Here is an 11,331-nt window from a genome sequence, read left to right on the forward strand (position 1 = left end):
CGAAGCTCTCAGCCGAATATTGAAAAAAGAAGGCCTCAAAGTCGCGCATAAACCGATGAGAGAGAGAGAAACTTTAATGAATAAAATGAAATTTTAGGTCCCGTGGTTGGGGCCCCTAGTCCAGGGCTCCACTGGCACGAGCGGTTCGCTGGGCTTGGTGCAGGAGAGCCAGTTGGCTGTCCTGGTCCTCGTCCGCAAGTCGCGCCTCCCACTGCCTGTTAAAATCTTGTGTTTTTAGTACTGTGGAGTTTATATGTTTCGGTCTGTTTGGGCATATCCACGTGATGTGCGGTAACGGTGGCGTGTCCCCGCACCACGGGCATTCGTCAGTGTATCGTGCTTGGTGAATACGGCTAAGTGTATGTAGGTTTGGGTATGTGTGTGTTTGAAGTCGGCGCCAATTCCTCGCCTGTTGGCTGTTTAACTTAGGGTGAGGGCGTCCATATTGCCTCCGCTCCTGTCTTTGGTGTTCGACGATGTCACGCGGTGTAGAGGGAGGCTCGTCACTGGGTCGGTCCGCAGCTCGGATGCTTAGTACGCGAGCTAGCCGGTCCGCCCTTGTGTTGCCCTCCATGCCCTCGTGTGCGGGGAACCAAGTGAGGTTGTGGAATCCGGTAATTTGACTCCCTAGAATTTTTTGCACTAAGCGCGGCGCCGTCCCGGAGAGATACAGGCGGCAGGCGGTTTGTGAGTCCGTGAGTATGGCAGCAGATACGTCCCTATTCTCCGCGTCCCTAATTGCAAGTGCAATCGCTGCGGCTTCTGCTGTGCTGGTAGATTTTGCCCTGACCGATGCAGCTATCACACGATTTTGGTTCGTGACTACCACCGTATACTTGTCGCTGTCCGTTTGACTCGCGTCTGTGTAGTACACGTCCGGTTGTCCTCTAAATCTCTGGTGCAAGGTTCTCACTCGGACCTTGCGGCGCCCTTGCATGATATCTCGGACTTATATTCTTCGGAATTGGGGACACTATTATGTTCTGCCTGACTTCCTGGGTCATCTGCACTGTCTCTTCTGCACTGAACTGGGGGCGGAGGGCAAAGCCCAATTTGGTTATTATGGCCCAACCCTGCGTTGATGCGCACAGCCGTTCGTTTTGCGCGATGAGGGTGGCCGTCGCATATTCCTCGAAGGTATTGTGGATTCCTAATTTGTCGGAACGTTCTGTACTGGTATTTTTGGGAGCCCTAGAGCAGCCTTAAATGCCCACCGAATGATCACTTTAAGCTGTTTGAGCTCCTGCTTGGTAATGCTTTGGAAGGGGAGTGCATACGTTATCCTACTGATGACAAAGGCGTGTACCAGTCGGATCGTTTCTTCTTCCGAGAAGCCCTCACGGGTTCGCGTAACCCTACGGATCATCTTGGCTACGTTTTGTGTAGTACCTTTGAGGAGGCGGATCGTGTGCGCTACTCCGGCCGTTTGTTGGATCCATAATCCCAGGACGCGGAGTTTATCCACCTCTCTTACACGCCCCCCGTCCAAGAAAAGTTCGAAACTTGGACGATTTTCTCGTCTCGCGTACTTCGCTCTTATACGAATAAATTCGGACTTCTCTGGGGCACATCTCATGCCGGCCCCTTGCGTGAAGGTCTCGACCTATTGGATGGCCCATTGGAGAAGCTCCTGCATATCCCCGTAGGATCCCCGATTTGCACACAACGTAATATCGTCAGCGTAAATGGCGCTCCCTAGGGCTTGCTTCGCATCCAGTTCTAGTGCGAGTTTACGCATTCCCAGATTAAATAGGAGAGGGGAGAGTATGGACCTATGCGGGGTTCCTCGATCGGGAACTGCAAAGGGTTTCGACCTAGTTGAGCCCAGACCGATGGTGGCCGTACGGTTTCTCAGAAAGCTGCGTACATACTGGTAAATGCGCGTCCCGCAACCTACTGCTTTTAGTCCTTCCAGTATTTCATCGTGGGAAATCGTATCGAATGCCTTTTTTACGTCGAGAGCAAGCACAATGCTGTCTTCGGAACCCCTTACCGGGTGCAGAACGTCCTGCTGAAGCATCAGAAAAACTTCCTGTGCCGACACATCTGGACGAAATCCGAACATGTTTGTGGGAAAAAGATTCTTGCTTTCTATGTAGCGCGATAACCGGGTCTGTATCACCTTTTCAAAGAGCTTTCCGGCACACGATGTTAGCGATATAGGTCGTAGGTTTCGAATATCTCGGGGCTTCCCCGGTTTTGGAATAAGGGTGATTTTTGCTTCCCTCCATTCAGCAGGTAGTTCTCCCTGATCCACCCATACATTCTCGTTAAAGTATTCAGTTAACTGCTCTATGGTTTCGTCGCTCAAGTTTCGAATCATGGCGTTAGTAATCTGATCGGGCCCTGGCGCCGTGTTTCTTTTGAAGGACTGCGCCGCGGCATAAACCTCCACCGTAGTCATCGGTGCGTCTAGATTCGGTTGTTCTGGCCCCGTATAGCTACCGCACCGGCTCGCCTCTTTGGAATTTGTTCCTAAATAAATGTGCTTTAAGTGATCAATGAGTTCCTCGTCGTTGCCCTTGAATTCATTCTCCAGTAGCTTGAGCGTCGTGTGCGCGGCCGTCTTGGTTCCCCCGGGATTCATCATGCTGCGGAGAATGTGCCATGCCTTTTTGGTACTGAGGGTCCCCCTAAAGGAATCGCGGAGCTGGCGCCAGTTACCGTCGCATAATTCCTGCGCGATAAACCGATGAACACTTTAAATATCCTCATTCCTAAATCAAAAGACCGTCCACCAAAAGAAAAAGTTCAAGGCGTCGTCTATAAAATCAGCTGTGCCGACTGTCCGGCGTCGTACATCAGAGAAACCAAACATCTAAAAGAAAGAATCAGACAACATGAAAATGACGTCAGAACATTCAACCTAATACGCAGCGCCGTCGGCGAACATTCCGAAGACGCCGACCACAAGATTTCTTTCCAAGAAACCCAAATCCTTCAAACAGAGACAAACTGGCGAAAAAGGCTACTACTGGAGTCATGGCACATTCAGAACACGGCGGGTAATATGAACTGCGTGAAGGGCATCCTTCCTTCTTTGTATGTTGATGGCCTTGCAGACGCGACGAAGGGAAGAAAGGACCCCCCGCTCTAGGTCAGCAACACCAAAACAACTCGTCCCCCTTCCCCTCCCCCCCCCCCCTGTCCCTCGTCAACGCATTCCCGCGACTAAAGGGCGCCCAGCATCAGTCAACCCAGCCGACCAGCGACGCCGAAGCCCCCCACCGCCACCACCTCTTTCGTCTGTCTAGAACAGGTGCCGTGTCAAGTGTCTCCGCACCTTACGCTCTCTCCCCCTTCCTCTCCTTTCTTACGATGGACCTTTTAAAAGCGGCCCACCGCCACCTCCGAAGAATACCCCCTGAAGAAAGAGCCGAATTGGTTCCGAAACGTCGTGCTAGGAAATTTTCTTATTTGGTTGGAGTCAATCTCTAAGTCTTAATCTTTGTTATATGTATTCACATGGGTTTTGTCAGTGGATTCTTCGCGCTGTAACAGAGGCATAACCTTGAATCAAGGCCGCTGGTTTATTAATGGGCTGTTGCCAGTAAAGGTAAGCTTTTAACTATACGACCGATTTTTTTTTATTTTACAGGACCATATAATACCTTGATGAGACCTGGGTAAACGCTGGCCACACTAAGCAGACCATATGGACAGACACCAAAGTGATGTCCCGGCAAGACGCATTTCGTCAAGGCCTCTCAACAGGTCTCCGTGCACCAAGCGGTAAAGGAGGACACCTTTTGCATGCTGGCAGTGCGGAAGCCTTTGTTAATGGAGCCGCCCTCGTGTTTCGGGCCAAGAAGGGCGCTGGTGATTACCACACAGAAATTGATGCCCCGCGTTTTCAAAAATGGTTTGTTGAACAGTTGCTACCGAACATCTAGCCACGCAGTGTGATTGTGATTGATAATGCGTCGTATCACAGTGCTCAAGTTGAAAAGGTGCCAAGTTCATCATCAAGAAAAGGCGACATCCAGTGCTGGTTGAAATCGAAAAGTATCCCTTTTTCGGATGACCAACTTGAGAGCCAACTGCTGCAGCTCGTTAAGCAGCATAAGCACATGTTCCTTGCTTACCAGATTGACACACTTGCCAGCGCTGCCGGTCATGAGGTTGTGCGCTTGCCTCCTTACCACTGCGAGCTCAATCCACTAGAGCTCGTGTGGAGCCAGGTCAAAGGCTATGCTGCTTCGAAGAACACTGACTTCAAGATCTATTCAGTCGAGAAGCTGCTGCTGGAAGGAATCGCAGGTTTGACCCCGCAGAACTGGTTCCTAGACTGCACTCATGTGATAAGGCTTCAGGATGAGGCATGGGAGCGGGATGGCATTATAGACAACCAAAGAGAAAGTCTCATAATTTCTTTGGGCACAGATTCGAGTACTTCTGATGAGTGGAGCAGCTGTGACATGAGCGGAATTGATGAACTGCCATGAGAATCTCCATGTGTGCTTTTTGAAAGCTTACACCAAAGGATTACACGCGTGCTTAATCAGACACTGTGATACTGCTTTTGAGGTCCATCAGTCACTGCTATTTATTTACACTTTTATTGCTTATTGACTTCATTTTAATTTAATCTGCTCATCTCTTTATGTTTCGTTGCACTTCGTTTATGTTCTGGTTACGTTACCATGATGTGATAATGGTTGGGATATTGTGTGCCAAAACGACGATGTGATTATGCGACATGCCGTGCTAGAGGGTTGCACAAGTTTTGACCACCCGGTGTTGTTTAACATGCACCGAAACATATGTACACGGGCGTCTGGCATTTCTGATCCATCGAAATGCGATAGGCTCAAACATGTGCTTTTTGTGTCAGCGGCCGTCTACTGTGCAGTGTACTGTCACGGCGACTTTGATGTGACGATGTACCACGGCCGTGAACTTTTACATTATACGCTGCATCAGCGAGAAGAACATTTCTTAGTTGAGGATTGAAGTGTTCAAAATTGTGTTCATTTTTCTGTGTGATCTCATGCCAATAGTGCTTGATGCCTTGTTTCATTGCTGTCTTAATGGGACCTGAAAGTTTGATACCGCTTCTTTTCATTGTTTTGTTTTTCATTTACTCATTTCCTAATGTATTCTACCGTCTCATTCTTCGTTATCAATGTGTTCCTGCTCTTACCTATTTTGATTTGTTTATTATAAATGGTTCTTATGGTAAGTAATGCTAGCAACGAGTTATGGCTATCACGTTCTGTGCCACAAGCGCAAAAATGTTATGTTGGCATAGAGTTCCAGCAACGAGTTCTATGGTTATCATGTTCTGGTCACAAGTGCAAAATGTTATGTCGACATGGAGTGCGAGCAAAAAGTTATGGCTATGACGTTCTGTGCCAGAAGTGGAAAATGTTATGTTAATAATAATCGATGGGGTTTAACGTCCCAAAACCACGATATGATTATGAGAGGTCGTAGTGGAGGGCTCCGGAAATTTTGACCACCTGGGGTTCTTTAACGTGGACCTAAATCGAAATACACGGGCCTGGCGAATTTTCGCGTATAAGGCTGTGATGCAATTAAAGATATGAACTGTTTTTACGCATTCTTTATTTTTTTCTACCAATAACAATTGGTATTATGGACAATACCTGATACATACTGCATGCACAGGGATGGAAAAAACATCGACGGCCATCACACTACATGAAGGGGCTTTACCAACGAAGCTCAATAAACGAATCTGTATCAGTCTCTATTCAATTAATCGTAAGCTCTCTTAAAATCTTCCAATTCAGCGGCATCATGGTACTTGCGTATTTTAGCTGCGGTGTGTGCTTAGTGACATTCGTCACCTTGCATAGCTTGCATAGCTATTATATTGTCCCGGGGTCGTGACGTTGACGAAGGCAGCAGTCGGCCGGTAAACGGAAAGTCACGTTACAGCAATACACAATGGCACTGATAGCGGCGAGTACAGCATCGGCCGTCGCAAAGCTGATCATCGTTGGGACGCGCCGTCTTTTATACATCACGCATCGAACTTTCCAGCCTTATCACTGGGGGTCGCGCAAACTCTGAAATAAGCTTGACTGTTCGCGTCTTGCGCGCAATCTTAACAAAACGATGTACTACAATTGTGAAGCTTCTCGAACACTGAGGCGCAGTCTGCGCCGAGCATTGCTGACAGTCTTTGAGGGCGTAAACCGAATACAGCAAAACTGAAACAAGACACGTGCTTGGCAGGATCGTGCCGCAACCGGCCTTCCTTATCGCCTGTATCAGGGCTTAATACTGTAAACACTAACATTCGATCACGTGTGGCGCGTACCCGTATATCCTGGGCTGCCACACTTTTTGTTGACTGAACACGGAACCTAAGCTTCACTGTTATAAAGGCTGAATAATGCTGGGAAAACCTTCTAAAACAGCGGAAAATTTTCTGTGTACCAGTATATACACAGCACAGTAATTAGCTGCATGTATGCACACTCAGCAAAGTTTAACTCTGACGTTCCCATTTTGCATGCATACGTTTTGATAAACACACTAGCGCATGCGAGCTAGCGGAAACCGAAACTGGAACTGAAATCGGCTCCAAGCTGCCGGATTACGTGCGTAGAGTAACACAAATGTGCGGAGGCCCCGCCTCCGTAGCCTTCGCTCCAATGTCAAGAAAAGCTGTCGCCGAGTATACCTGCCTAACTACAATGCGTGTCAACAGCTTAAGTATTATTAGGATCACAAATGAGAGCATTTGTGCGCTCATTTATACGCCAGAAGTTATCACGCTGCTGGTTCCACAAGCAAATGCAAGACAATCATGAAGCTATTAGAACTGCTGCATTCTTTTTCTGCACGAACGTGATGCACCCCTTCATTACTGCAAAAATAAATACCCCAAGGTAAATCAAACGGAACAGCAAGAACACTTGGAACCAACAAGTACGAAATATGGGTAAATGATCATGGGTGTTTAATACAACAAATTCAGTACTTTCACTTCAAATTACCAAAGGGTTATCCGGTTTTGTGGACGAAAAAAGTTGCCGGCGGAATCGAAAATATATATATATATATATATATATACTAATAAGGCTACTCAGTCACCTACGGCCACGGATGCAACGAGATGAAAAATGCAACGGGCGTTCCGATATCGCTGTCTTTTTTTCGTCATTGTGTTTGCATAACTATACGGCCTCGCAACTAAATATTATTTCGGAAACAGCAACGGAGGGTCCTAACTGCCCATATGTAATGCAGGATCTAGTTCGTTAACTTGTCTCCGCCTGTAAGTTAACGAGACGAATATTACATAACGATTCAAGAAGCAGCGATGTTAAACGACTTACCGGTGTTGCCGTCCTCAGTCGCAGCAGAATCCGGCTCCCGTTTCGATGCAGACTTGTTCCGCATGGCTCAAGACCGAAACCTAGCTTTCAGGCTTACATTTCTCGCAAACCCGTCACTTCACCGCAAGTTAAATAACGCGAGGTGTGGAAGCGCGATAAACTGGTTTTAGCACAAAATAAGCAACCAGCATAAGTGTACGAACCAGGGGCGTAGCCAGAAATTTTATTTGGGGCGGGGGGGGGGGGGGGGGGGGGGGGGTTCACCGGCCCGAGCGGGGAGAGGGGGGGAGGGCAAGCGTCTGCTTTCCTCTGTGTGACGTGTTCGATAATAAATATCGGTAGTTTCAGCAGACTCTATGCATGTATATCAAGGACATGGGACTCCCCCCCTCGCGTGTGCTTGTGCAGAAATTAAGTAAAACGTAAAGTAAGCTCAGTAAAATACCGACAGGTACAGTGGGTGTTTGGAGCAACGGTCTCTCATCGCGCCAATGATTGGACCAGTCTTCGAAAACGCATCATTGAGACGACCCGCCCGATCGGAGAGGACACCATTAATTGTTAATCTCCGTTAAGCGTAGATTGCGTCGTCCTCGTCGGGGCGAAGTGCGTTTCACAAGTCAAGAATGGCTATACACGTGAAAATGCACGTGTGACCAGGCTATATACCTACTCCCATGCAATAGCTTGTTCGCTGCGTCTTTGCGCTAGAAAACTTAAATACGCGCAAGAACGCGTAAGGCTTTTTTTTTTTTTTTCGACGCTTTCGTCGGCCTGCTCCCTCATACGAGGAGGTTGCATTTCCGGCGGCAAGTGCATGAGCCGCTGTGTCTTCCGCTGTGTGCGAGCGTGCAGCCTTCATTTGCCTTTACTTCAACAGATTCAGAATTGTACAGAATATTTCACCGCATAGCATAGATATGGCATGCGTACGCATTTTAAGTACATTCTCGCCCAAAACCTCACAGAGTGTCAAAGCCTTGACAAACACCGTGGCAGTTTTTTTTTTTCATATGCAGACATGATTCGTTGTAAATGACCAACCCAAACGGAAGCGCCCAGGAATAAAATTGTCATACTATAGCACCGGTTTCTTGATTTATGTCAGCGCGAAGCGACGAGAAAAAAGGGTGGGTAAGGGGGGGGGGGGGGTGCGCAACAAAAAATTTCGGGGGGGGGGGGAAGTTGAATCCCCCCCCCCCCCCTGGCTACGTCCCTGGTACGAACCAATGAATCCGTGCTTGCCGTGTACGCGAAAATACCGGTAAATATGTTAAATTTAGGCCAGAGTTCACGTGGGAGATCGATGATGATGAACGTTATTTTGCGTTTATAATGGCAAAAAAAAAGGGACAGAGTTGGTACTCAATAGTACAATCTCTAATTAAGAATAATAATTTTGTACTCTTTGTCAATAAAAACGCCTCGATGAGCGCGGGAGAAAGTTTCACGTTACCGGCACGGTAACTCATCGCATGCCGTTTGCCATTCGCGGGCCGCCGTTCGACAGCGGTTCTTGCTCGCGAACGGCGAGATTTCCTTGCCGTGCGTAGAGAGGATGAGACCGGGACTCATTTGTGCGGCAGATTCACCGCCGCTGATCGCTCGACGGCGCCGATATCGTCGCTAGGCCTTTTCTGGTTCCCTTCAAAGCTAAAACGGATGGCGCATTGAAATGAAATACCGACGCTCACAAGCCGCAATATTTTCTTATCGTTGTTATCGCTCTTCGCAATACTTGCACACAAAGAAGAAAAAATACGCTGATATTAGCGGCGCCATCGGCTGCGATGTGAGCACAGCCGAGCCCGTCGTCTCCCGGCTGCAGCTGATGTTTCGTTGCCGATGGCGGAGGCGCGCAGGTTCGCGGGCGTCGATTGGGCCATTGATGGTGCAGCGGGCGGGTCGCCGGCCGAACTGCCGTCTACTTTGGACACCTCTCGCGCGGCAGACGCTCTACGGCACTGGCGGACGGTTCGCCGTCGGTATATGTGCCGCTACCGTGGACGTGACCGGAAGTATGCAGTGTTTTGAGAAGCGCGTAGGCGATGACGTATGTCACGTGACCTTTTGAGAAGAACTCGGCGAGGAGGGGAGACCAGCCGATGAGGAGAGTGGCGAAGGAAAGAGCGAAACGAACGAGGGCCGTTTTTCGATCATCAAACGCCTGACGCGTGTAACTCCGCTATTACGGCACCATTTCGAAAAATTCTAGCGTCTACGTGTTCGTTGTAGACTCGTGCACAACTGGAACACCACAATTAAATTTCGACCTCTGGGTGGTTTAGGGGCCCTTTAACCACAAGAGGTGAACGTACAGTTTACGTCTTGGTCTTCATTTGTGCTAATTAGTGTAGTCATCAAAATGTCGCCCATGGCATCCACTTCAGTGCATTTTCTGAGCGTGTATCATTAGCAAGTCAATAAAACGAGGCCAATGATCTGTTGTGTTGTAATAGTACTTCATTTCTTTTTTTTTCTTTTTTTTGTCCTGTTGTATGATGGCATGATCGCCAGTATTGCGCGTGCACTCAAGAGAAAAAAAAAAAACGAAAGTTACGTGCGGCAGTTTTGTGGATCTTTCGTATGATTTTTGTATTGTACTTCAAGAAATGATTTCTACATTTATTTTGCTTGGCGCTACAGCTTACTCATATATAGTGAACGTACGTATGTGAATAAATGAATAAAGTTGAAACATAATGTACAATCATTTTGTGTTCTTAGTTTGATAAAAGTTGATTTTAAAGTACTACAAAAACGTACAAGATTCTGTAATGACGATGAAGTTATATATATTTTTTTTTGTGAAAAAAGTACGTCGCGTTCTGCCTGTCACAGTATCATAAGCATTTTATCCCCAATATAACAAAAGAAAGCTTCATTACAACTAAAAATTCACGCTTTTAATATATGTAAAAGTATTCTCTAAACATAGCGAAAATACCAATAACACGGTTATTAAATTATGCATATATAGTTTCTTTTTCCAAAGCCACATAACTATAGAATATGCATAACACAGGTTACACGTATAAGTGAACCGGTGAGCCGTTCAAATGAACCGGTTCATTTCAGTGAGCTGAGCCGTTCCGAGCCGCCCACTGAAGTGAGCCGTTTGGCCCATCTCTAGCTACGAAGGGCAAATTAGACAAACATGACGATACTTACGAACATGCTGTCAAGGGCATAGAAGCCTTTGCTGCACATGTATGCCGCCTTGTTGTCGCCCTTCGGTGCGATGATGGCAATAAGGCTGCCGTCCACGCAGCCGGGAATGCAGCCGCGTCGGAGGAACCCTTTTTTCACGGCCGACTTTTCTTCCGACGTCCTAGGGATGTGGACCCACTTGTTACAGGTCCCGGCGTGAACGATTGCCTCCGCCACGCGTCGTACGCACTTGCTCACCGCAGGCTGCGTCACGCCAATTGTCTCCTCGCTCCCTACGGACCCCTGAAAGCTGCCCGTCGCGAAGAAACGCAACGCGCACACTTGTCGCTCCACCGACAGCGTTGTTGATCGCACGCCTCCGAGCTCCTCCGCCACTTCGTCGCACAGCCACCGCACAGTTTCCTTCCTCAGAAGAAAGTGCTGCCGAAACACATCCTCTGGCATGTCAAACGCGTCCTCGGCCTCCCTCCTTCCGCGCCTCCGCCCGAGCTGACGAGCCGCCGCCGCCAACATCAGCAAAAACGCCGCCATCTTTGATTCCAAACGGAACGCGGCACTCGCCGGTTATTCCGCGAACGCGATGTTTCCTGTTTTGATTGGCATGATTTAGCATAAGTAGTGCGTAAACGTCACTATGACGTGCCGGTTTTTGCGGTTTCGTGACGTCGCTTGACGCACCGGCTAAGTGGCCGCGGCGTCAGAAATATGAGCCAATCAGCGAGCGGCGATCGTGGATTTGGAATCAAAACAGTTTGGAATCATTTTACGTTATAGCTCCCCCTACACTGTGCATGTGCATGCCCGCTCAGTTCTCCCTATTGGGCAGCAGAAATAGGCGTCATTTGCC

At 48.2% G+C, this 11,331-nt stretch overlaps 1 protein-coding gene across 1 annotated transcript; it reads right to left on the reverse strand.

Moving 5' to 3' along the window:
* Nucleotides 1–10,460: 10,460 nt before the first annotated feature.
* LOC119439937 (putative nuclease HARBI1) lies at nt 10,461–11,015 on the reverse strand. Its single transcript, XM_037704900.1, has one exon. It carries the CDS (start codon nt 11,013–11,015, stop codon nt 10,461–10,463), a length of 555 nt encoding a protein of 184 aa, XP_037560828.1.
* Between the last annotated feature and the right edge of the window lie 316 nt (nt 11,016–11,331).

Source organism: Dermacentor silvarum, chromosome 2 (assembly GCF_013339745.2).
Source record: "Dermacentor silvarum isolate Dsil-2018 chromosome 2, BIME_Dsil_1.4, whole genome shotgun sequence".
In the NCBI taxonomy this organism is placed as follows: Eukaryota; Metazoa; Arthropoda; class Arachnida; order Ixodida; family Ixodidae; genus Dermacentor; species Dermacentor silvarum.

Bases quoted from the DNA above. Each gene is read 5' to 3' on its own strand.
- LOC119439937 (XM_037704900.1), bottom strand. From the start codon at position 11,015: ATGGCGGCGTTTTTGCTGATGTTGGCGGCGGCGGCTCGTCAGCTCGGG.